The sequence below is a fragment of the Cervus canadensis genome, chromosome 11 (genome assembly GCF_019320065.1).
Source record: "Cervus canadensis isolate Bull #8, Minnesota chromosome 11, ASM1932006v1, whole genome shotgun sequence".
Classification (NCBI taxonomy): domain Eukaryota; kingdom Metazoa; phylum Chordata; class Mammalia; order Artiodactyla; family Cervidae; genus Cervus; species Cervus canadensis.
In genome coordinates, this window is record NC_057396.1 from 75,045,484 (window position 1) to 75,071,459 (window position 25,976).

A 25,976-nucleotide genomic window follows, 5' to 3' on the forward strand; every position below is an offset into this window, starting at 1 on the left:
ATGCTTTGAGGTCACACAGCTGGTCCATGTCTGGGACGCCCAGAGCCTTTCCCCCGCACCAACGACTTGAGTCTACCTTCAGGCTTGGGAGGTGACCCTGGACTCGGGAAAGGGAACGCAGATGGCCCTGAGCATGGTCCTGGCGAGTCAGCCCCGCGGTGGGCAGCAAGGGGCCAGGAGTGGTCAGACGTGGCCCATCTGGAACTCTTTACCACCAACAGAGGGCCGGAGTCTGGATGGGGGCCTGTGGGCTTGGCGCCGGAACATGAGCGTTCTTCCCGCAGAGGGTTCAAGGAGGGACTCGGGGCTGTGCCCGAGTCACACGCGATGCATTCGGGGATCATCTAGGCCGAGGGATCGGCGGAGAGAGGAGCTCCGGGCCATGCCTGCAGGGACCCCGGGTTTCGAATTGGCAGAGGATCAACCGCCCTGTGAAGCAGACAGCCAGCGCCTTCAGGCCGGAGAACAGTCAGCCCTAGATAAGTGAAAGCCACTCAGCCTGTCTGACTGTTTGCAACCCCGTGGATTATACAGTCCATGAGATTCTCCAGGCCAGAATACTGCAGTGAGGAGTCTTTCCCTTCTCCAGGGGATCTTCCCAACCCAGGGATCAAACCCGAGTCTCCCGCATTGCAGACGGATTCTTTACCAGCTAAGCAACCAGGGGAGCCCAAGGGAAGAGGATTAAGAGCCATGATGGGGTTCCCCCAGAAACTTCCACGGGGGCTCCTCCGGCTGCTATTGTTCACAGCCGTGACCTGCTGCCCTCCGCCCCTCTCCCGAGTCTCCGCCATCTGGGACGCCCGCCCAGGCAGCGCCGGGGAAAGGAGAGACAGAGGCACATCGTCCCAGACGCAGGGCGGAGCGGGGAGGTCACTGTGCCACGGCCATCAGACTGGGGTGTAGGTGACCGTTTACAGTCAGGATTGTGACAGCGGCGTGGTGCCGTGAAGGAGGGCTTGGGAGACGGTTTCCGTCATCACACACGCAGCGGCACCACGGGGAGCACCCAGGCCCCGTGCTCACCGCGGGCACTTCTGGTGCTGAAATGAACAGCGATAGCTCCTCATCACGCGGCTCTTCCTTCTCTGACCTGCTTCACAGCAGCCGTGCCTTTCTTACGTGAGAAGGAACGCCAAGAGCGGAAAGGAAAGGCCGAGGCGCGTGAGGCGTGAGCCGCTTCGGTCTGCGCGTCTTGCGCAGAGCTTCCAGCAGCGCTGGGTGGGCTCAGGGCAGCTGGAGGTTCTCAACCTCTGCGGTCCACAGGAGCCACCACGAAGAGTGTCCGGGGAAGAATATACCACGTTCAGTGGAAAGCACGTGGAGGTAACTAGCTGTGACGACTGTGTTCTTTGGGTCTGGATTTCCAGCACCTTTCTTGATAGTGAGACACCAACTGCTTAACAAATAATCCATGAGACAGATAGGAAGAGGAGCATATGGAGAGGTGCAACCTCTAAAAAAAAAAGGATCAAACTCGTCCTGGATAATGTTTGCAAATAAACTAACAGCATTAAAAAAAAGGAAGAATGTAAAGAAAAGGTCACACCTAAAAGGAATGTGACCTTAGGAGGCAGACAGATGTGGGTTGTTTTATTTATTTTTTTTTTTTAGTATCTGTTTTATCTACTTGGCTGCACCAGGTCTCAGTAGCGGCATGCGGGGTCTTCGTTGCAGCATGTGGGACCCCCGTTCCCTGGTCAGGGGTTGAAGCCCGGCCCCCTGCACTGGGAGCACAGTCTCAGCCACTGGAGCACCCAGAGAGTCCCGGGACATCGGCTGCAGCAGCAGCTCCACCAGGCACTAGTTGGATGGTCCTGGTGAAGCTTGCCGTCAGAGCCTCACAGTCCTCATCCGCAAGTTGGTGGTGAAAGCAGATGGTCACACGCAGTCCCTGACTCACACTGTCCCCGTCCTGGGGGCAGCAGGCGCCCTCGTCTTCCTCCGGGTGGACTGTCCCCCCCAGAGAGGACCCCGCCTGGCACCACCCGCAGCGGCCCCTGAATGCTGAGGCTGGCAGCAGAGAGCAGGGCGGCACTGCCCAGCTGCGGCTGAGCGGAACCAGCCCTCGTGAACCCCCCGGCGAGCCCGCTTCCTTGTTGGAAAGGGCGGTTGATCGCATCTGACGGGGAACTCACAGAAGGGTGTCCAGGATGATAAAAACGCTCTATACTTGACAATGGTGACGGTGGTACAACTCTGAATACACCAGAAACCAACGCGCTGTGCACTTTAAATGGGTGGATTGTACAGTGTATGCATTCTATCCCAATAAAGCTGTTGCTAAAAGAATTAAGGAGCCTGGATCTCTCAGGAAGTGCAGAGAACACCTATATCCAGAGTCAGGGGTGATTTCTGGGGAAAGATGAGTCAGTGAGAAGCAGCTCACGCGCCCAGCCCTAAGAGTTCTCATTTCCCTTCTGTGAAAGCCTCTCAGTCGTGTCCGGCTCTTTGCGACCCCATGGACTGTAGAGTCCATGGAATTCTCCAGGCCAGAATACTGACGTGGGTAGCCTTTCCCTTCTCCAGGGGGTCTTCCCAACCCAGGGATCAAACCCGGGTCCCTGCATTGCAGGAGGATTCTTTACCAGCTGAGCCCCCAGGGAAGCCTCTAAGGATGTGCCTGTTCTGGACGTTTCATGTCTGAATGAAAGTCACACTACATTCGTGGTCTCTCTTCCCTCACTTTGCATGTTTTCAAGGTTCACGCATGTGGTCACAGGTATCAATACCTCACTCCTTCGTATCACCAAGCAATAGTCCACCGTGTGGTCATTCCATTTCATCAATTCGTTCACCAGTTGCTGGACACGAGGCAACCTTGTTAAAATTTAATACATTAACTGTAATGCCAGCTTTGATCTGTTAGGTACACACCGGGTCTAGGCACCTGACCTAACTTCTAACCCGGTCCAGAAAGGCAGGTTTATTTCCCCAAACACTGATAAAATAACTGAGAGGTGGAGAAGCGGTCCGTCCAAGGTCACACTGGTGACCGAGCCGGAATGCCAAGAGGGCTGGCTTGGCTCCCAGTCCACTGTGGCCCAGCCCACCACACCCCACGTGCCCGGCTCTGTGCCTCGTTAAAGCTGAAGCCAGAACAAGACTCCACTCAGTGATCTGTCTTCCAACAGGCAGTAACTGGCACCACACACCTGGCAAGCAGGCACTAGTCCCTGAGCCGGGGGTGAGACCCAGAGGCTGCCTCCTGGGCCTTTCTGTCCAAATGGGAAAAGGGGTCCCGAGAGGAGGCGGGGGCCAGTCTCCAAGAAGGGTATGACCAAGTCCCGAGAACTCAGGGCTGCTGAAAGCCACGGGAAGGTTTTCAGAGGAGATGGTGTTTCACGCCGGACCCTAGCGGACCCGGCAGAGTTCCCTGGCAGAGACGGGCTGAGCGGGAGGAACAGGTGGCCTACAGATGCTAGAGCGCACACCTGGGCCCACGGGGATGAGCCGTGCCCCGGGGGCGGGAGGTGAGGAGCAGAGGCGGGAGCTGGAATCACGTTGCTGACCGTCTGCACTGCCAGGCTGGAATCTAGGCTTTGCCCCACGGGCCACAGGGAGCCACTGGAAGCTTTTGAGCAAGACAACTGGATGAAAGCATCTATCAGAAATCATGTCGTTTGCAGACCCAGGCCCGGGCCCAGAAAATTAGCCCTCGGCAGCTGAGGAAAGAGCTGGCTTTAGACCCTCGGGCACCTCTCTTGACTCCCCAGTGCCTAGAACAGACCCCGGAATGACCGAGGGCAGGAGTCGGTCCTCAGTCCTCTCCCGACTAAGAGGAGTAAAAACCCGGGTGTGTTCCAGATCTCCTCCCATCTCGCCCAGCCCGTCCCTCACCTCCTCTCCGGCCTGAGTAAAACGAGTGCTCCAGGGTGCCCCGTGCATGCCAGGCAGTGGAAACCACCTTCCATTCTTGCAGGCGCCCTCCGGGGTGGAGAGGACTCGCCGCACTCAGCGGTTACGGACCTCGTGGCTCAGAGGCTCAGGGGCTGCCCGGCTGCCCCGAGGGGAACTGGGACTTGGGTCAGACCTTCTGGTTCCAGCTGGGGGGGTTGGGGGGCGCGCATGGTGCAGCGGGGGCGGGGGGTAGGGTGGAGAGCAAGAGGAGGCAAGCAGGGGATTCCTGGGGGCTCCCCAGCCCAGGCCCCGGGACCAGGTGGCCGGACCCCAGTCTGAGGGCTCCTGCCCCACGCCTGGGGCTGCGGTCAGACGCCCCCAGGCCGGGTCTGGGGTGGGAACACGCAGGCACGCACGCACACACATCACCACAGCCCCAAAGCCTGCGAGCAGCAGTTGTCTTAGACAGAAAGGCTTTATTTCTTTTAATGAAATGATTTAGGACATAACTCAATACGTTATAAAAAGCATTCCCCAGAGGACATTTTTATATCCTATGCGAAGTAAATAATCATCTCCCTTCTTGAAGAGGAAAACCTCCCCGAAAGGCTTCCTCAGAGATCCTTGGGTCCAGCAGGCTCTGAGGGTGGCTGGGCTGACACTATTCTGAAAACCTTCTACTGGGTTGGCCCAAAAGTTCGTTCGGGTTATCTCCCCCCCACCCCACCTCCCGCCCCCCATAACATCTTATGAAAAGCTCAAATGAACTTTTTGGCCAATCCAATGTAACACGAATGTCAGAAGGAAGGCCGATGCCAAACCCCCTCTCCTTTCACAGAGGGGAAAACCGGCGCTGGCCTGCTCAAGGCTGCTGGGCATCAGCGGCAGACCTGGGACCCCCGCCCAGGGACCGCCGCCCCAACCCACCTGCCTCTCTCCCCCCGGGCTCATCCTCTGGGCCGCTGGGGGCAAGCTGGGTGCCACTGCTGAACGCTGGGTGGCGGGACAGCCTCAGCCTTCTCCGGGAAGCGTATCCGGTGTGCAGGGCCCAGGCCGGCTCGGGCTTCAGGGGCAGAGAGACCCGCAGAAGCAGGAGACACAGCTCACCACCCCATCACCCGCCTCGGGCCAGGCAACCGCCAGGGCCAGTTGTTCCCACCTCTGACACTGAGAGCCTTTCTGTGCCTTTGCTCCTGTGTTGCGGATGAGAAGTCTTGGCAGGCAGAGTGAGTATGGCTTAAGGAAAGAATAACGGCTACTTAATACAAGCAGCCTGGGTGGGCCAAGTCTTTCGGGGGGCCCTCCGAGGGGGAGGAAGATGATGCATCCTCGGGGCTGCAAAGGGGGGCCTTCTGACCTAGGCGACCTCAGGGGATTTTCCCTTCCGCGGGCACTGCCGGTCCACCAGGAAGGGATGCACGAACGTCAGCAGAGTTAGCAGCACCAGGATCAAGTTCACCTGGAGGGTGAGGGGGCAGTGAGGCCAAGTCCACCGCGTGCCGGGGCCAGAATCCCACCCGGTTTCTCCTCTGCGTCCCACTCAGACCTGATGGCGCCCTCTGTGATGGACTCCGGGTGACTTTTCATTCCGCCCCCCTAGGGCAGGGCAAGGAGGTACGCTGTGCCCATTTCACAGGTGGAGAAACTGAGGCCTGAAGAGTCCCTGATGACCTGGGAGGCCATCTACATTAACCCTTTGGCTTCGGGGCTCCCCGGCACACGACTGGGTTCTCCCACGGACTCCCGTTGGAAAAGCAAGGCCCAGGATGTAGCCATGTGCAGAAACGTTCCCGTGGGAACCACACCCAGGCCACCCCGGCCAAGCAAGGGACAACCCCTGCTGGAGACCAACAGAGTCGCCCCGATCTGAGTCTAAGGCCAGGGTCCCCGCCCCCCAGTACTCACGTATAATGGGTCACCCTGGAGAGGGCCTTTGATGAGGGTGAACAGGGGGAACTGCAGCAAAGACACAACAGCCGACAAGGCCATCACAAGTCCAAACAGCTTCCCGAAGTGCTCCGAGGGGAACCTGGGGGGGCAGAGGAGGTTCTGGCGGGCTCTGGGGACCCTTGCTCCATGGAGGGGCCGGGCTCTGGTGGGTCTTGGTCAGCCCCCTGCTCCCGTCCCCCTAGGCTACTCCAGCCATCACTGACCCACACCCACAGGGCCCCCCTTCACCTCTGCTCAGGCTTTCAAGCCACGGACCACAGAGATGGACCCGCGCTCAACCCAGGGAAAACAGCAGGGCCCGAGGAGGTCTCAGGAAAGACACAGATAGATCCACCATATGCTAAATGATGCATGCACCAGCAGAAGAAGCAAGAATAATGACCTCCCTGGTGGTCTAGTGGGTTAAGACGCTGTACTTGCAATGTAAGGGGTGTGGGTTTGATCCCCGGTCAGGGAACTAAGATCTCACAAGCAGTGCGGCAGGGCCAAGAAAATATCCCCCACCAAAAAAAAGAAAAAGAAGAAAAAAGGAGAATAGAGTGCCACAAGAAAAGAAAAAGCGTTCTTTCTGTTCTTCCCTGGGAGAGCTACAACAGAAGTGGGCTTTGGAGGGAGAGTAGGAGTTCGTCAGGCAGATGACAGAGGCAGAGGGGAGCAGACACAAAGGGCGTTCATGGGTGTGAAGGCTCTGCCCGCCCACAGTCTCCAGTGCACGCCCCCTCCCCACCACGTCTGGGGCTCCTCCCTGCCTGCTCTGCCCCCAGCACACCTCCCCCTGCCCCGGGGCATCCCCATTGGGGAGCACACACCAAGCCCACTTACGCCAGCGTGAGGAAGGCCGCATTGCAGCCGTAGAGAAAGGAGCGGCTGACCACCTGCAGGACGAAGGTGGCGTATTGCAGCGGGAGCACGGGCATGGACGCGCAGACGGCGAAGCCCAGGCACAGCAGGGACGTCAGGGCCAGCGAGGGCACCGCCGCGCGCAGGGCGGCGGCCTTGGCCGGGGCCCCTGGACCGAAAGGGGGACAGGAGGCTGACGGGACGCCCACGGCGGGGGGGCCACGCGGACCCCTTCTCTCCACACGCCCCATCTCCAACCCACCAGCACAGGCGGATAACTCACTTCCTAAACATTTGGAGGAGGCTCTTGAGAGTCCCCTGGACTGCAAGGAGATCCAACCAGTCCATGCTAAAGGAGATCAGTCCTGGGTGTTCGTTGGGAGGACTGATGTTGAAGCTGAAGCTACAATACTCTCGCCACCTGATTCGAAGAACTGACTCATTGGAAAAGACCCTGATGCTGAGAAAGACTGAAGGCAAGAGGAGAAGGGGACGACAGAGGATGAGATGGCTGGATGGCATCACCGACTCGATGCACATGGGTTTGGGTGGACTCTGGGAGCTGGTGATGGACAGGGAGGCCTGGTGGGCTGCAGCCCACGGGGTCTCAGAGAGTCAGACACGACTGAGCCGCTAGACAACAGCAGCAGCGGAAGGACGGCCCCAGGACGGGAGCCTGCAGGGTGCTGCCTTTCATCTGAGAAGGAGAAACTGTTTACGCAAACAGAGTCTGTCTTCAAGGGGGAAAAAAAATCAAAGCAATTACAGATGAGGACAGGAAGGGAGGCCAGGGGACCGAGGAGGGGACTAAACGTGGTGGCTGGATCTCGTTTCCTAGTCGTGGCTTTGGAATAATGTCAACGCTTGATACAAAAATGTTCTTAAAAATTAAATCAGAGTAATAGGAAGAACACAAGCAAAGCCATTCCCCCCCGCCCCCAAAAAAATCCAACGAGATGAAACCAATGAACCCAACTTTTTATATCAAGTTGCTGACTCTTAAAATACCATAATTTTGACTGAGAGCTCCTAGGGGACATATCTGCAGAATGAGAATGGGGGAAAGGAAGGCACGCCAGCATTCAGCACTGATCCTGCTAAACCAGTAATTAATTATCCATAAATTATATTTTAAAAAAACTATATATAGAATATATATGTGTGTGTGTATATATATAGTATACAGTATATGTATATATAGTATATATGTATAGTATTTTAGGAACCATGATCTTCAGAAGAGAAGAGGTACAAATGCAAAAATCAAGTAAAATTTGAACTAAAATATCAGTATTAGGTATTTACGATTTATTTTTTTTCATCCAAAAGATTATGTATATCTTACCTCTGAGGCCTAAACCCAATGAGAGCCCAGGAGAATCAGAAACCCCAGCATCCAGATTGCCGTCTTTAAACCCTGTTTCTTATTCAAAGGGACCCAGGACTATTTGAAGGGATGGCTGGTTTCAGGTCTGGGTCAGGAAACACACCCAGTCAAAGGGACCCAAGCACTCTCTAAAACCAACGGGACTTTCTGTAAAGGACACAGATGCTGGACTGGTCACACTCCCAGGGGTCAAGGATGAGGGAGTCTGAACCTCAAGAAGGATCATCAGAGACGGACTGAAACACATCAGACATGCTTAAAATAAGATTTCAGAAGAGAAACTATGAGTGGTTACCCCTGGAAGTTGCTTAGATACCAACTCACTTTTCTGAAACTAGTAAAGAAGAGGAAAAAGTGTGCGCTGCACACTCATGCCTGACTCTTCTGCGACCCCGTGGACTGTGGCCCGCCAGGCTCCTCTGTCCTTGGGATTCTCCAGGCAAGAACACTGGTATGGGTTGTCATTCCCTTTCTCCAGGGGATCCTCCTGACCCAGGGATGGAACCTGGGTCTCCATTATTCAGGCGGATTCTTCACCATTTGAGCCACCAGGGAGACTCAAACAGAGGAAAACATACGCATTTATTTCAGGGTAAACAAAATAGTTAATAAAGTTCGTCTTTCCAGAGAAAGTTTCAGCTATGAAAAGCAGAAGGAAAGAGTAATAGAAATTCTCTATTTTGCAACCCTAATACAATAATGGGTCTAGGCATCGAGCATCAGTAGCTGCAAGGCGTGCAGCTGATGACAAACTTTTACAACGGGCGGATCAGACTGACAACGTCTGAGTGCACGGATCAATCCTAACATCACAAGAAGGCGGCAACCGGTACCCAGGGTCTGCGGACGAGAGCTCGGAGGAAGCCCACGGCTCCGCCTCTTGTTATTCTTGCCAAAACATACTAAACTGAGTCCCCAGTCTGCCTGTTTACAGACAGAGCCCAATCAAAGGAACGCTTTAAAATGACATGCAGAGGGTGCCAAATGCAAAATGTGGGAAGCCTGACAGGACAAATAACCCGGTTCCTTCAATAAACGAACAAAGGGGGAAAAGTGGGTGGGGGACACAGAGACTTACTATACTGTGTGGCCCCGAGATGGATCCGAATTTGGACAAATCGGTGACAAAAAGACACAGATGAGACCATTAGCGAATAACAGGACTTCATGAACAGATGACACTGAGAAATTATCGGAGGCTGTCTCAGGTGTCAGCATGATATTCCTCCCAGCGATGCTTCACTTAAACAAAAGAGGCCTTACTTGTTGGTACTACAAACTGTAGTGTTTACAGATGAAATGACCTGATGTCTGAGGTTAGCTTTAGAAGCAGCTCGGAGAAGCGGGGCGGGGGGAGATGAAACTCTAGGCGTGCCGGCAGCTCCCTGGGGTCCAGCGGTTAGGACTCAGCCCGCTCACTGCCGTGGCCAGGGTCCAACCCCCTGGCTGGGGAACCTAGACCCCACAGGCCGCGTGGCGTTCTCATCCCAGGATCAGGCCCCAGCTCCCTGGCAGGACGCCGCCTGCCCCTTCTCCCCTCTCTCTGACCCCCGCGCCCGCACACCCCTATTCCAGAACCACCTTCTGGGGCTCCTCGGCTTCCTCAAGGTCTCACTCTCTTTCACCACCATGAACAATGACCCGCTGCATTCCTGGGCCACTCCCCCAGGCCCTCACCTTCATCTTGCCACCTCTCACTCCTCCGCTAGGAGCTCAGAGGCGGCTTCCGCCAGGAACACTCGGCGTCGCTGCCCTGCTGTGTGTTGCCACAGCCCCCTGCAGGTTTATTTCAGGGACCGCAAACCTTGATTACTGGCATTTCTCTACTCTCTAGACTAGAACAGCGCAAGAACAAGGGCGTGACTGTCAGGCCTGTGACCGAACTGGAACTGTTCTTGGCACATAAATGGTGCTCAGTGACTAGTGGGTGGATGGATAGATGGATGATGGATGGATGGTGGATGGATGGACGGATGCGTGATGAATGGATAAAAGGACAGATGATGAATGGAAGGATGAATGATGGAAGGATGAATGAGTGATGGATGGATGGGTGGATAAAAGGACAGATGATGGATGATGGATGAATGATGGAAGGATGAATGAGTGATGGATGGATGGGTGGATAAAAGGACAGATAGTGGATGATGGAAGAATGATGGAAGGATGAGTGATGGATGGATGGGTGATGGATGGATAAAAGGACAGATGATGCATGGATGGATGAACGAGCCATGGATGGATGAATAGACAGATACAAGTAGAAAAGGATTTAAGAAAAAAGACGATGGGCGTGGAGGTAAACAAAAACCTCCCCCAGGCTGGCTCCCTGGCCCTCTGGAGAGTGAGGCTCACCTGTTTTCTTTGCCTCCTCCTGGTACTTGTGTTTGAGCCGGTCCATGAGCAGGCCGTTCCAGGGCGCACACAGCACTCCAAAGAACTGAGTCACGGCAAAGGCGTTTGTGTAGGTGCTGACTGCAGAGGGCAGAGAGGGGTTGGGCGGTGAGAGCTCTTCAGGACTGCCTTCCAGAGGAGGCCACCCACCGCCCCTGCCCTGCCTGACCCTCCAGCCCACACCCCAGGCTCAGACCTCCCTCAGAGCACAGAGCCCTGCTGAGCTCAGCGCCCCACCACGCGAGGTGCCAAGTCCCCAGAGGCGATGTGCAGAGGAGCTGCCTCCCGGCCCCACAGCCTACCTAGCGCACTATCCTTGCTGGCCAAGTTGTTCAGCAGGGAGTTGAGGGTGCCGATGAAGAGGTAATGCCACAGCTGTATCACGGACAGCCACACCACGTGCCAGGTAAAGCGCTGAGAGAAGACATAGCTCCAGAAGGAGCCGGGTGCCTGCTGCTCTCCAGGGGTCTCTGAAGGCAGGGGAAGGAGATTCGGGCAAGAGTTACCATTAAATTGGGGGGGAACAGGGTGCAGAAGTCTCAGCGGGAGAGCCCGAGCACTGAGCTCACTCGCTCTTGCCTCCCCGGGCTCTTCGAGGGCAACACCCCCACCTCCACGCAACATCCCAGCCCCACTGCCGGGCACGGCTCTCCCACACTCTGCCATCTGACCCTTCACAGCTGGGACGCTTCTCGCACCACCAACCTTCCCGATCGATCGCTCTTGGCAGGATGAGGAAGACGGGCAAGGACAGGAGAAAGTCGGAGGAGAGTGCGGGATGGCGGGGGACAGCGAGGATTTCTGCGGCTGCGAACCACCCCCCTCCTCTTTCAGGACCAGCATCTGAGTCTCCCACAGAAACCTTCCCCGCCCTGCTCTTCACGGTCCGGGTGAGCTCTGAGCCTCACCCCAGGCTGCCCAATGGGATTGGTCTCCTCGAGGGGCAGACGGGCGAGGATTTGACCCTGGGGTCCCCAGGGGCATCTGCTTCGGCTGCTCCTGGATGCAGCCTGACAAGCTCACTCTTTCCTTCATTGGGTGAACTTCCCAGGGTCTTATTCTTGTTTCTACCTTAGACAGCAGTGCTCTGTGACATTTATAACCAAGGCCCGAAACAGACAGAGGAGGGAGAGGCGAGGCGAACTGGAGATGGGTCAGTGAGAGAGGGCTGACCCGTGGGACGCGCGGATACTGGACAGATAAGGCACACCAAGGAGTGGGCGGGGAGGGGAAGGCGAGCGATGGAAGACAACTCTGGGGAGCAGGGGTGCGGTGCGATGGGAAAGGAACCGGGGACGGAAAGGAGGGATGAAACGGGAATGTTTGCCCCCCTCTGGACCCCCTGGAGGCTGAGGGGGTCGGGAAGATCCTACAGGTCTTTTTGCCACCTGACCTTCTCTGGCCCTGAGTCCCTGGCAAAGCTCTGGAGGTGAAGAGCCACGCTGGCCGCAGGGGAAGGCCAGGTTCTGGGTGGGGGGAATGGGTTAACCAGCTGGCTTCACCTTTCTTCGGGGAAATGAACTCCTTTGACTGCAGCTCCAGCTTTTTGGACTCAGCTGCCTTCTTGTCTTCCTCTTGGGGGCTGTCCCCGGAGCAGAGACTGTGGAAACAGAAGCTCTATCAGCCCAAGCCAAGGACTGGGAGCTGAGCCTGACGTGCCTGCGGGCTGCGGGCTGCGGGGAATGGAAACGGTCCCTCTCACTGCACACCGGGATCACCTTTTCACAGCCCCGGCGCCCGCGTCCAGGCCCAGAGCAGCTGAGTCAGAAGGTCGGGGCGTGGAAGGCAGGCTCCCGCTATCTTTTTTAGAAACATCTCCAGGTAATCCCAGCAATTCTAATCTGCAGCCACACACGGGAGTGAGGAAAGGGCGGGAAGGGTGGAACAGGCGTGGGTTCGAATCCCAGCCCTGCCTCTTCCTGGCTGCGGCAACACAGCTCAGACCTAACTCTTCCGAGCCTCACTGTTCTCGTCTGGAGGATGGAGACGCGGATGTGCATCCGAGGACTACCGGGAGACGAGGCCAGAGAGCACGCCCGGCCGCCAGGGAGGGAGGAGCTGCCAGCAAACGTCCCCGCCGCCGCTGCCCGCACCGCACGGACGCAGAGATGGTCCCGTTTCTTCACCTGCTCTCTTCTCTACTCCTTGCAAAGGAACTTGGCGGCTCTGTTTTCCCAACCCCTGAATCTGGGCTGGCCTCGTGAGCGGCTTCAACCAAGACAACCCATCACAAGGCGTCCCTGGGGGCTCAGCGGTGGAGAATCCGCCTGCCAATGCAGGAGCCACGGGTTCGACCCCTGATCCGGGAGGATCCCGCATGCCGCGGAGCAACTAAGCCCGGGCGCCAGGGCGATCAGCCTGTGCGCTGCAGAGCCTGGGGCTCTGAGCTCTGGGGCGGCAGTTACTGAAGCCTGCGCGCCCGAGACCCTGTGCTCCCCAACAACAGAAGCCCCAGCAGCGAGAAGCCCGCTCGCCACAACCTGAGAAGAGCCCGTGCAGCAAAGACCCAGCACAGCCAGAAACAAACAATAATGCATAAAATTATTAAAAAATAAATATATAGTGTGCCAATTCCAGCCTTAAACCAGAAGAAACCTTGGGTGTTTCTGCACGCTCTCTTGGAACCCTGAAACCGTTAAGTGAAGAAGCACAAGCTAGCCTGCTGGAGGATGTGAGCCACGTGACCCAGATATCCTCGCCATCCCAGACAAGCAGACAAATCCCATGTGAGTAAGGCCATCCTAGGCCAGCCGGCCCCCCGCTAGCCCTCCAGACTATCACAGGCATGAGAAGTCCTGTCAAGAGCATTCAAGTAGCTCTCTGATCAGTAGAACTAGCCAGCTACCCCTAGACTTGGGGAGATAATAAACACCTAACATTCTTAAGTTTTGGGACCGGTCGTTATGCAGCAGTAGCTAACCGATACATCCGTGGTCTAGTCCTCTTCTCCAGAGACTGGTTTCCTCTGCCCTACTGTAACCATGTCCATCCCAAACCCTCTTCCCACGCCAGGTCAGAGGAGGGGCTCTGGCCACACCGCCCCCAGCTCACAAGTCCTTACCCGTAGCGGTAGTCGGCGGGCAGCGGGTAGGGGATGTGCCCCCGGGGCATCAGGAGGAGAGTGCGCCCGACGTGCCAGACACTGCAGACAGAGATGAAGATGAAGGAGGCCTTGATGGTGATGCCCTGTTCATAAAGGAGCTGCAGAGAAGGGGGGACAGGTCAGCGCAACAGTCACGTTCACACCAGCATCACTCACGACGTGCAAAAGCTGGGCATAAACCAACGTCCCTTCCTGGGTGCATGGATAGGAAGCTGTGGCGCCCACGCACAGCAGAACAGTAGTCAGTCTTGAGAGGAAGGAAATTCTGACACCGGCTAAAACAAACTTTGAGCTTTGAGGACATGATGCTAAATGAAATAACACAGTCACAGAAAGAAAAAAAAAAAAAAATAGTATGTGATTCTACTTAGGAGGTACCTGCAGTAGCCAAGATCACAGAAGTAGAAATTGTAACGGTGGTTGTCAGGGTCTAGGGGGAGGCAGATGGTGGGTGGGGAGTTACTGCCTAACAGGCAGTCTCAGTTTCACAGGGTTAAGAAGAGTCCCAGAGATGGGTGCTGGTGATGGTTGTACAACAACATGAATGAACTCAATGCTACTGAACTGCACACTTAGACACGGTGAAGGTGGCGAAGTTTATGTTGTCATAACCTGCGCATTTTATCATACAAAAAGTCCAGGTAAGAATCCAGGGCTGAAACTTATTTCTAAAAACGAGTCTCGGTCCAGGCTCTCTCCTTCTACGCTGGAAGCTGATTATGGATGCCTGGCGCCCACCCCAAGGCCCGCCCAGCAGCAGGGGCGATAAACACGGGCTACTGCCACCCTCTACCTTGATGATGAGGAAGACCGCCGAGGAGGAGTCAAACGCTCCATTGTACATGGTGATGATGGTCGAGCGGTGTTTGCCAAACAGGTTCCCGATCTGGAGAACACAGGACCAGCCCGAGTCACTTACTCACCCGTGAAACACATCCCGTATACCCAGCAAGCATCAGGCCCTCGTACGCAGACGCTCCTCCGCCCCAGGAGCTGCCACTCCAGCTGGGGCCCCCCCATCAGAGGCCGCCAAAGCAGTGGGGGGCTTGTGCCTCCGCCCACCCGCCCCAAGGTCCCGCCCGTGCCCTCGGCTGCCTCGCACCTGCAGGTTGGTGATCAGGAACAGGATGCCCCCCACGGCGAGCATGGGCATGGCCAGGAAGAGCAGCACAGCTGAGTCTGCAAGGATCCGAGACGGAGGGGGGGTGACGCCACCCAGCGACCCGAACACGGAGCCCCGCACTCTGGGGCTCCCCCCGCTCCCTACAAGTCTGTGCTCAGGGCCCCGATTCCCCAGCACCCTCCAAGGGTCTCAGGGGACCGTCAAGGCTCCCTCACATGCTCCTGCAAAGGGACCCTCCTCCCCATCAAAGGTGACCCTTGGTCGATGGCAGGCTGGATGTCTACAGAGAGAGGCAGGACTCGACCCGCTGCCCGCTTCCTTCACTAAATCACGCAATCCCTTTCATCTTGACACAGCAGGGCCGGGGAGCCTGGGCTGGGCCCACACACCCACTCACTGCACTGAGCTGGATTCTGAATCGCGACTGTCATCTCATCTGATAAATGGGAACACCAGTCCCTGCTCGTCTGCCTCCCTGAGGCACTGTGAGATCTGAGTGAGAGAGTGCCCGTGAACTGCGTTCCCTCTGTTCATCAGACTTGGAGCATTTCCTTTGTGGTGGGTGTTGTGCCTGGCGTTAGAAGTGCAGGGCGAAGAAAAAGAATTTTTTGCCCTTGAAAAGACCAACATGCAAAAAAAAAAAAAAAAAAAAATCATTCCAATCGCTCTGCCAAATGTTGGACAAGAAGACCAGACTAAGAACAACTAAGCACCAAGGGCTGGAGTTGGTGCTCAGTTGCGGACGACTCTTTGCAGCCCCACGGACTGTAGCCCGCCAGGCTCCTCTGTCCATGGGATTCTCCAGGTAAGAATACTGGAGTGGGTTGGCATTTTCTTCTCCAGGGGATCTTCCCGACCCAGGGATCAAACCCAGATCTCCTGCATTGCACGGAGATGCTTACAGTCTGAGCTACTAGGGAAGCCCTAACTGTAAAAATAAGTACAATGAAAACAGTGTTAATAAATTGTAACTGAATGCAGTTGCACTTAGAATGTTCAAAGCCTGATTTCTGCTCTTGCCAGTGTTAAAATTACCCCAACCCTATGCGATTTCCCGAGTGAAATCAGAGGCCTGAATGAGAAATAAAAGAGTAACATTCCCACCAGGTGATTCAACCTTAACAAAGCATATGTGTGCTTCCTAATAATATTCTCCAAAGTAACTACTATTCTAGTAACTACTGCTCCCTACCTCGAGACACACTGTGAACTTGCTCATTTCAAAGCGTTCACACTCCTTACCATTCAATTTCTGTCTCTAGAAAAGGTGCCTCCCCAAATGCCCTGAAGGTTGGCTGAGATTCCTTTCAAAAATAGCATCACTGTGGTCTCCACACTTTTTCCAAAACCAAAAAGCCCCATTTTCTGGGGGAAGGGCAAATTGTGGCTCCAGTGATTCACAGATGGGAGTCGAACATAGCCAGCCATTACGTCCACACTCGGCCACTTGAAAGTCACGTTCAGGCTTTCAGGGACGAAGCTGAGCTGATGAGCAGAGTGGGTTTTAAATAACCGGCTTGAGGATCCAGGCTGCCTCCCGAGGTCTGCTCAGACAGAACCCTCCGTCGGCCGTGTTCACGGAACACCAGCGGAGACCACCTGCGTCGGGCCAGTGCCACTCACAGCAGATCCAGCTGCTCTTACCTCCTAAGCCCAAACCTGAGCCCCGCAACCTGACTCCGGGGAGAAGACCGGAAGGCAGCCGTCGGCCTCTATAATGAGACGCTGCGAGCAAAGAGCAAAGCCGGGGCCCCAGCTCCACTTCGCACTAACATGCGCTGTGGCCCTTGCTGAGTCTTTGCAAGGGGGTCTCTGACCTCGGCTTTCTCCTCTACACATTCCCCACTTTATTCCCCATGACGAGAGTGGGGAATAAACCAGACTGGGCATTGAACGGTGGCTCAGACGGCAAAGAATCTGCCTGCAATGTGGAAGACCTGGGTTTGACCCCTGTGTTGGGAAGATCCCCTGGAGGAAGGGAAAGGCTACCCACTCCAGTGTTCTTGCCTGGAGAATCCCCACAGACAGAGGAGCCTGGCCAGCTCAAGTCCGTGGGGTCGCAAAGAGTCAGAGACGAATGAGCGACTAAGCATAGCACAGCACCCAGACCAGTAAAATTTGAAGAGGAAACTTTTTTGGCTACCGTAGAGTTGTTGGTTTGCACCCTGCTAAGTCAGGATATTTTCAACGATAACCGTTTATGTTTTCATTTCTTTTCTTTCTGCTTATTTTGGCCATGCTGCACAGCTTGTGAAATCTTCGTCCTCTGACCAAGGATCACAAATCCAAGCAGAAGTGCACACTGGACTGCGAGGGAATTCCCTATTATTTCATTTTTAAAAAAGAGAGGACATTCTCAGACATAACAGAAGGATGCAATCTCTAGAATCAACTCTTTCTCTCTGAAGCAACTTCTCCCCTGCCCTTATTTTTCACATTTCTCACTAAGCTGTTTTGAGAGACCAGCAACAACTCCCTCAAGGGCCCTTTCCAGCTCAGAGCCTGTGTATCTGAGTCCTTGTGGGGTCAGTGTCCCCCCAGGCCCCTTCTGCCCCTGCCCCATCCAGCAGGTGCCTGAGGTCACGACCCTCCCGACAGCACTCACCTGCAGAGGTGAAGGCTATGGTGAGCGTGGCGCTGGTGTAGAGAAATCTGGAACACAGAAGGGGAGACGGAGAATGTTGTCACAAAGAGAGAAACCTGGGGGGCTCCCCTTGTGACCCGGTGACTTGGACTCGGACCTCCCAACGCAGGGGCCTGGGTTCAACTCCTGGCCAGGGAACGAGACCCCACATACTGCAACTAAGGCCCAACGCAGCCAAACAAACATTTCTTTAGAAGACAGAGAAGCCTGGAGGGTGGATCCAAGGTCCTCCAGCCTAAACGTCCCAACCAGCCAAGCCCTTAAAGACGTTTGTGCCTGGTCTACAAAACCTGGAGTTCAAACGCCTCTTGCTGTGTGACCTTGGGCAAGGCACCTCACTCTCTTAGAAGCTTTTTTCTATCAAGGAAATGACTGGACTGATCTAGACCCCAAGCTTAAAGTTCTAGGATGCTATAGATTTCACGACCAAGATCCCAAGGTTACTGGGGCCTCTTAGACGTGTTTGGGGATCTTGTTAGGCAGGGGGCAATAAAAACAGGGCTTACGTGTGAAGTTCTGATTTATGACAAGAACTACATATTTGGTCCTTGTTCCCAGGTCTTGACACAGGGCTTCTAATAATCTTATAAGCTTTTGCATAGAAGACACTATGAGCATCTTTTGTTCTCCTGTTCTGATGAGATAACTGTGGATGCGCTCTGGAAAAGCCACAATGAGATGCTTGGAATTTCCACCCCTGTGTCCACTTCTCTACAGAGACGGAAGAGGGCTGGAAATGGAGGAGTTTGCAGAGCTCCCAGGTTGGCAAACACCTCCACAGAACAGGAGGATGCTGCACCCCAAGCCCACAGGGACGCAGGAGTTCCTGGGCTTGGAACCACTGCCCACCTGGCCCTGTGTCTCTTCATGTGGCTGTTTACCTGTATCCTTTATCCTACCCTTTTAGGAACTGGTCAAGGTGTCTCCCTGCGTTCAGCAAGCCCTTTAGCAAAGAACTGAATCCAAGGAGGAGGTCAGGGGCATCTCAAGAGTTGCAGCTGACTCAGACAGATGTTGTGGGGAACCTGGGGACCTACCATTGCAACTGGCATCTTAGGGGGGTGGGGAGGGTCTGGTGGGACTGAGCCCTTAACCTGTGGGGTCTGCTGCAGAGCCTCCAGAGAGACTGTCAGGACTGAGTTAAGTTATAAGACCCCCGAGGGCTTCCCTGATGGCTCAGCAGATAAAGAATCCACTTGCAATGCAGGAGACAGAAGAGACGCAGGTTCGATCCCTGGGTGGGGAAGATCCCCTGGAGGAGGGCACGGCAACCCACCCCAGTATCCTTGCCTGGGAAATCCCATGGACGGAGGAGCCTGGCGGGCTCCAGTCCATGGGGGTCACGGTGAGTCGGACACGACCGAGCACTTGGCACACACACCTAAGACACCCAGCTGATGCCAGAGAGTGGCTTGCCACTTCACTTCTGACACATCTGTTGACCAGAAGTATCTCAGAAGTGACATGTTCTGTGTAAAAGTGGAGGAGAAAACACAGGTGGGAAGACTGGGCTTTGCTTCACACACTCAAGGCTGGAGAAGAGGGAAAGGGCAACAGCAGGACAGGAAAGAGGAGACAGGAAACGAGCCCAGGAACAGCGGAGACAGTTGCCCAAGGGCCCAGAGAGCCAAGGACCCACCGCGCCTTCGGCTACGGCCTGGCCCAGCCGCCCTCCAGCCTCTCCGACAGCTGAACGGGGAGACGCCCGCGCTACGTCCTAATCACATCCTGCAGGCCGCCGCTTATCACAGAAGCCTGCCAGCTCGGCAGCACCCCTGGGAGCCAGCGCGGCCTTCCTCCTCCTCCTCCTCCTCGACTACTCGGCCTGGGCACCCCCGTCAGAGGGAACCTGGAGTCCCCGCCGCCGAAGACACCCCGGGGCGCCGTCCTGCCTAACTTCTGGGAAGTGACGGGGTGATGGGGGAGGCCAGGAAGTGGGTGGTGAGGAGCCACTTGGGTGTGATGAAGACACGGGGTCCCCTGCACCAAGGCAGAGAGACAGTTCCGTTTTTCTCTGTGGCCACGCCACTCGGCGTGCGGGATCTGGGGTTCCCCGCCCAGGGATCGAACCTGCGCCCCTGCAGTGGGAGCTCCTAGTCTTACGGGTGTCAGCGGCAGTTCTAGGCTTTGCTGATTTCACAAGCCCTGCCCCAGGCCAGCCCCTGCTACGGGAAGCAGGCCTGGCCGCCTGCCCATTTCAGTACGACCGATGGCCCAGTTTCACATGCAACAGAGGAAGGAGGAGAGGAAAGGGAAGCAGGGAATCAGGGAACAGGGAAGGTCGAGACAGGGTGCCCACACCCGGGCATGTTCCTGGCAGCGCTGCTGGGAAAAAGGCGCCCAGCTGCCTGGCCCGGGGCTCCCGGCAAAGAACGCCGCTGCCCAAAGTCCTCTTGCCCGGCCCTGCCCCGGGGCCCCTGGGACCTACATGGCAATGAGGCGGGCCACAGTGGTCTGGAAACGGTCGAAGATGTAGCCCGTGGGGAAGGTCATGAAGTTGTTCATGAAAGAGGCCAGGGTGAAGATGAGTGAGAACTGCTCGTCCCGGGCCCTGCAGTCTGAAGGAGAGACGGGCACATCTCAGGAGTCCAGGGTGGACGGGCCAACCCCCCACCCGTCCCAGCCTTCCTGCCAAGCGGGCACCCGGCCTGGCCCCAGTCCAGGGCAGCCTCTTCCATCTCGGACAGCCTGCCGGGGGGGCAGGGAAGTTACCCCTCGGACGAACTGAGCCGTGACAGCCGCTAATCACGCCTTGGAAGCGGGCACCTCCCTCCCCAGGCACCTCGTAGGTCCAGGTTGAGGGTGGGGCAGGCTGACGCCCCCTTTTTCTCACCACAGAAAGCCTGGCGGGGGGGGGGGGGGCAGAGCTGGAGTCTGAGTACGGACTCAGAGAAGGTCCTGCTTCCTTACCATCCAGTCCGGTGGCATTGCCCAGCGGCCCGGCATCCGGTTCACACAGCTCCTCAAAGTAATGCTGCTCTTTGAAGACGAACACCAGGGACGTCCAGCCAAAGAGGACGCCCGCGAAGCCGAGGCACTCCAGGAGGCCTGTCACCAGGGTGGCCACACGGAAGGGCAGGCTGCGGCCCTGCATGGCGCCAGGGGCAGCCGAAGCCGCGATCCCACCGCTGGCCTCCGGGCTGACCCCGCCTGGCTTCTGAGCCCTTGGAAAACTCCTAGGGTCCCGCTGGCTCTCTGCTTTCTGGCTGTTTCAGGCTTGAGCAACAGTCATCCACTGGGCTTCTCTGGCTCCTGTGAAGTCAGGCGGAGGCTGCTTGGTCCACAGGGCACTGTTGGGCAAGGCAGGGCGGACCAGAGGCCAACTAGCAGAGCCAGTTACAAAAGCTCCTCCATCACACAGCTGGCAACAGCTGGGGAGGCTGGAGCTGAGCCCCAGTTTCAGAGCCGCGGCCGCTGAGGAACAGTAGCAGTTCTGGGCCAGGCACAGAGGCTGGGGGCCCCGCACGAGTCCTCACTGAGCCTGCCGGTACCTTGGTTAAGTGGATGTCTTCCTAATTCCAATTCACTGACATAAGCAGGGAATTTTGTCAGCGTCCCCAGGTCACGTGGGCTGATGCGTCACGCCGCCGGCAAGGAAATGGCAAAAACATCCCCCCAAGCCCCCTCTCTCCCAGATCCCCCGCGATCCAAGGCTGGGACCCCCAATACCTCCACCCCAAACCCCGCGCCCCTCTTCCCATCACCATCCGCCGGGAAAGCACCCGGGAGCCGCTCCCCACCCCCATCTCGCTGCCCGCGGCCTGCGGCCCCTGGCACGTGGTCAGCCGCCAGGCGGACTGGGGCCCCCAGGCGTTTGCGCAGCGCCGGAGCGCGCCGCCCCACCGGCCCCGCGCCTCCGGCGCCGGCCCCGCGTCCCCGCGCCCGCGGCTCCGGCCCCGCGTCCTAGCGACCCCGTGCCCCTGGGCCCTGGCCCCGCGCCCTACCGGCCTGCCGGCTCGCTGAGCTCCCCTGGCGGCCCGCCGCGCGCCCTTCCCGATTTGCTGTCGCACCGCCCCTCCCAGCCCGTCTCCCGCTCTGGTCGCGCGCGCGGAAACCCGGGGCGGGGCGGCGGGCAGAGCCGCCGCGGGCCCCGCGCTCTCCACAACTTGCTTCTGCCCGACCCTCGCAGTCTCGCGCCTCTTTGACCACGCCCGGGGGCCTTCCCTTCCTGCCCGCGTCTGACCCCTGCGGCGTTGTTTTCCTTTCGGATCCTCTTCCCCGCTCCCAGCTGCCATGACCGACACAGTTTTAATGCTGTTGCGCGCACGGGCGGCACCGCCGCCCCCCGCCCCACGGAAAAAAAAATCACAAACTCACAGCACACAAAGGGCTTGCCCGCAGACAGACGGACGGGGACACACACAACTGCTTCCTTGAGCCCCACCTGGACCAAGTGGGCGGGCACGGGTCACAACTCTTCGCATTTGCCCACCAGCTCAATCCTTTCTCCTGGGTTTATGCCCCTCGCGCCGTCAGCAAATCCCAGGAGAGTCAGAGAACCAAAAACAAGAACTAGAAAATGCAGACCAAAAACAAAAGTGCCTGTGTGTCAGTTATTTCAGGAACTGTTGCCTCCCATTGCAGGGCGTGCCTGCCTGCTCAGCTCAGTCGCACAGTCTCGTCTGACTCTTTGCGACCCCGTGGACCGCGGCCCGCCGGGCCTCCCTGTCCGTCACCAACTCCCGGACCTTGCTCAAACTCGTCCATCCATTCCGTGACGCCATCCAACCACCTCATCCTCGGTCATCCCCTTCTCCTCCTGCCTTCAATCTTTCCCAGCATCAGGGTCTTTTCCAAGGAGTCAGTTCTTTGCATCAGGTGGCCAAAGTATTAGAGTTTCAGCATCAGTCCTTCCAATGAATATTCAGGACTAATTTCCATTAGCATAATTCTTTGGTGCTCAGCTTTCTTTATAGTCCAACTCTCACATCCATACTTGACTGGAAAAACCATAGCCTTGACTAGACGGAAAGATAGCTGAAGCAGAAGATATTAAGAAGTGGCAAGAATACACTGAAGAACTATACGAAAAAGATCTTCATGACCCAGATAATCACGATGGTATGATCACTCACCTAGAGCCAGACATCCTGGGATTCGAACTCAAGTGGGCCTTAGGAAGCATCACTATGAACAAAGCTAGTGGAGGTGATGGAATTCCACTTGAGCTTTTTCAGATCCTAAAAGATGATGCTGTGAAAGTGCTGCACTCAATATGCCAGCAAATTTGGAAAACTCAGCAGTGGCCATTGGACTGAAAAAGCTCAGTTTTCATTCCAATCCCAAAGAAAGGCAATCCCAAAGAATGCTCAAACTACCGCACAGTTGCACTCATCTCACACTCTAGTAGAGTAATGCTCAAAATTCTCCAAGCCACGCTTCAATAGTATGTGAACTGTGAACTTCCAGAAGTTCAAGCTGGATTTAGAAAAGGCAGAGGAATCAGCGATCAAATTGCCAACATCCACTATTCATCGAATATTCATCAAATCCATCCAATATTCATCGAAAATCCAAGAGCGTTCCAGAAAAAAACATCTACTTCTGCTTTATTTACTACGCCAAAGACTTTAACTGTGTGGATCACAACAAACTGTGGAAAATGCTTCAAGAGATGGGAATACCAGACCACCTGACCTGCCTCTTGAGAAATCTGTATGAGGGTCAGGAAGCAACAGTTAGAACTGGACATGGAACAGCAGACTGGTTCCAAATTGGGAAAGGAGTACATCAAGGCTGTATATTGTCACCCTGTTTATTTAGCTGATATGCAGAGTACATCATGAGAAATGCTGGACTGGATGAAGCACAAGCTAGAATCAAGACTGCTGGGAGAAATATCAATAACCTCAGATATGCAGATGACACCACCCTTATGGCAGAAAGTGAAGAGGAACTAAAGAGCCTCTTGATGAAAGTGAAAGAGGAGAGTGAAAAAGTTGGCTTAAAGCTCAACATTCAGAAAACTAAGATCATGGCATCTGGTCCAATTACTTCATGCCAAATAGATGGGGAAACAGTGGAAACAGTGAGAGGTTTGATTTTCTTAAGCTCCAAAATCACTGCAGATGGTGACTGCAGCCATGAAATTAAAAGATGCAAAAAATAAATAAATAAATAAAAGATGCTTGCTCCTTGGAAGAAAAGTTATGACCAACCTAGACAGCATATTAAAAAGCAGAGACATTACTTTGCCAACAAAGGTCTGTCTAGTTAAGGCTATGGTTTTTCCACAAGTCTTGTTTGGATGTGAGAGTTGGACTATATAGAAGGCTGAGCGCCAAAGAATTGATGCTTTTGAACTGTGGTGTTGGAGAAGACTCTTGAGAGTCCCTTGGACTGCAAGGAGATCAAACCAGTGCATCCTAAAGGATATCAGTCCTGAATATTCACTGAAAGGACTGATGCTGCAGTTGAAACTCCAATACTTTGGCCAGTACTGATTCAAAGAACCGACTCACTGGAAGAGACCCTGATGCTGGGAAAGATTGAGGGCAGGAGGAGAAGGGGACGACAGAGGATGAGGTGGTTGGATGGCATCACAGACTCAATGGACATGAGTTTGAGTAAACTCCGGGAGTTGGTGATGGACAGGGAGGCCTGGCGTGCTGCGGTCCATGGGGTCACAAAGAGTTGGACACGACTGAGCGACTGAACTGACTGACTAGGCAGACCTTTGTTCACAAAGTAATGTCTCTGCTTTTATTAATATGCTGTCTAAAAAAAAAAAAAAAAAAAATATGCTGTCTAATGTGCTCAGTCATGTCCGATTCTTTTCCACCCTATGGACTGTAGCCCACTAGGCACCCCTTTCCCCTTCCCAATCTATTGGGCTGTAGATTCTCCAGGCAAGAATGCTGGAGTGTGTTGTCATTTCCTTCCAGCACCTGCAGCCAACCAGATGATGCTCTCGGAGGGGATTCAGAATGGAGGAAAGCAGGATACTGGCCCTAGACAGTTAGCATCTTATCTAGGAATAACTGCAAGAAGTGGAGATCCTAGATTGGTCCCCTGCTTGTCTGCTTTTGTGACTGGCAGTTATCTTTGCATGTGCGACAATATGGAGTGGGTTTTCTTTTTGGGAGGTGGGGAGGGTCGGGGGTTTGTGTGTGTGTTGTTTTTCTCCAGGAAAATCTCCTAGATATCTTGGCTCCTCTGTTCGCTCTTTGGAACAGTTCCTCGGAGCTCTCTGAGAGGCTGTGTCTCAGGATGTCTCCTCAGGACAATCCCTGAATGAAACATAACTTGCAACTTTCAGTTTGTGGTTTTTTTTAAATTTTCGGTGGGCAGCACCTTTTCAGAGACCACCGCCTGGAGTGGTACCCAGGACCCCTTTGATTACTTCCTGCCTCGCCCCCAGCCCAGGTTCTGAAAGAGTCAACCCACCAGACCTTGCTGATTAAGTATTCATTCACTGCTCCATTTTTTATTAATCAAAGACGTATAGAATTGCCCGCCGGAGCTTGTGATCAGCAGGAGAGAGCCGGCTCACCCAGCTGCCCTGCTCCCATGCCTGCCCAGAGCAAGTGAGCTGTTGGCTTCCACGGTGACTGGTTCCTGTTCCCCGTGGAGAAAGCTGGATTGGGGGGACAGCTTCTTGCATATTCAAGGCAATGTACAAACCCCCACGCCCAGTCTCTTGGGCGCCTCCTGGGGCTCAGGGACCCAAGCTATTCCAAGCCCACGCTTGCTTTTAATGAGGAAAAATTAAGAGATTAGGAGGACAGTGGAAAGTCAGAAGCAGGGACTATTTTCAGGTCGCCGCCAAAACACCAAGGATAAAGCGTAAGCAGCCAGGCACGGGGCGGTGGTGGCTCTGATCCTGAACCCGGGTGCTCGCGAGTTACAGGAGCTACAGAGCCCAAGCCAGCCCTTTGGGGATTCCCAGGTGGTCCTCATCCCGCCTGTCAATGCAGGAGACAGAAGAGACACTGGTTCTGTCCTTAGGTCAGGAAGATCCCCTGGAGGAGGGCATGGCAACCCACTCCAGTATCCTTGCCTGGAGAATCCCGTGGACAGAGGAGCCTGGCGGGCTACAGTCCACGGGTCACAAAGAGTCAGACTCGACTGAAGCAGCTTAGCACACCTGCCAGCCAGCCCTTCGGAAGCCCCACCTGTAAGATGGAGCCAGGCGGTAGCCGGACTGTCCACCACAGGACAGGGGTCTGCAGGCCTGCAGAAGCAGCCTTGGGAGGGGACTTCAGAGGAACTTGCCTTGTCTCATCATTCTTAACACTCCCAGGTTCACACTGGCACGTGGGGCGTTGGTCGCCTCGCCTCACTGACTCAGTGGACATGAGTTCGAACAGACTCCCCTCCAGAGACAGCGGGGGACAGGGAGGCCTGGCGCGCTGCAGTCCGTGGTTGCAAAGAGTCGGACATGACTCTGCGACGGGACAACACCACCACAGCGGGACACTGAAGAAAACAAGTCTTTTCTAAAAAAAGAAATAATAATCGACGGGCAGAAAGCAAAGAAAGAAAATATAGCAGCTCAGGATAACCAGGACCTAAGATGCAAGATTTTCCATTTGACGGCAAGGTGCAAAGACACGGAAATTAATTCAAGCCCTTGCCCCCGCTCTGGCGTGCGTGTGGGTCTCCGGAGGACCTGAGGGATCAGTGAGTGTGGAAGCAGCGAGGGAGGGAACACAGGGTCAGTGCAGAGACAGGGAGTTTTTAGGACGTAAATCCA

At 55.4% G+C, this 25,976-nt stretch overlaps 1 protein-coding gene across 5 annotated transcripts; it reads right to left on the reverse strand.

Moving 5' to 3' along the window:
• Nucleotides 1-4,296: 4,296 nt before the first annotated feature.
• SLC43A3 (solute carrier family 43 member 3) lies at nt 4,297-21,791 on the reverse strand. 5 transcript variants are annotated; one of them, XM_043481788.1, is made up of 13 exons: nt 21,666-21,791; nt 20,192-20,571; nt 19,710-19,839; nt 17,243-17,289; nt 14,617-14,693; nt 14,308-14,400; nt 13,473-13,612; nt 11,914-12,011; nt 10,714-10,881; nt 10,373-10,492; nt 6,613-6,799; nt 5,746-5,869; nt 4,297-5,299 (listed from the first exon to the last, which is right to left on the reverse strand). In XM_043481788.1, the coding sequence occupies exons 2-13, from the start codon at nt 20,373-20,375 to the stop codon at nt 5,198-5,200; spliced, it is 1,470 nt and encodes a 489-aa protein (XP_043337723.1). In that variant the 5' UTR covers nt 20,376-20,571; nt 21,666-21,791; the 3' UTR covers nt 4,297-5,197. The 5 variants fall into 5 exon arrangements, with proteins under 5 accessions (XP_043337723.1, XP_043337721.1, XP_043337724.1 ...); XM_043481786.1 differs by having other exon boundaries at nt 21,599-21,739; XM_043481789.1 differs by lacking the exon at nt 21,666-21,791 and adding an exon at nt 21,226-21,406 and having other exon boundaries at nt 20,192-20,533.
• Nucleotides 21,792-25,976: the final 4,185 nt, after the last annotated feature.

Excerpts from the sequence above, each read along its gene's own strand:
- SLC43A3 (XM_043481788.1), bottom strand. The coding sequence starts at position 20,375 with ATGCAGGGCCGCAGCCTGCCCTTCCGTGTGGCCACCCTGGTGACAGGC. Across the intron at positions 10,882-11,913 it reads GTTCATTTCCCCGAAGAAAG|AGACCCCTGGAGAGCAGCAG; the intron begins GTGAAGCCAGCT and ends CCCTGCCTTCAG. Across the intron at positions 5,300-5,745 it reads TCCAGGGTGACCCATTATAC|GTGAACTTGATCCTGGTGCT; the intron begins GTGAGTACTGGG and ends CTCACCCTCCAG.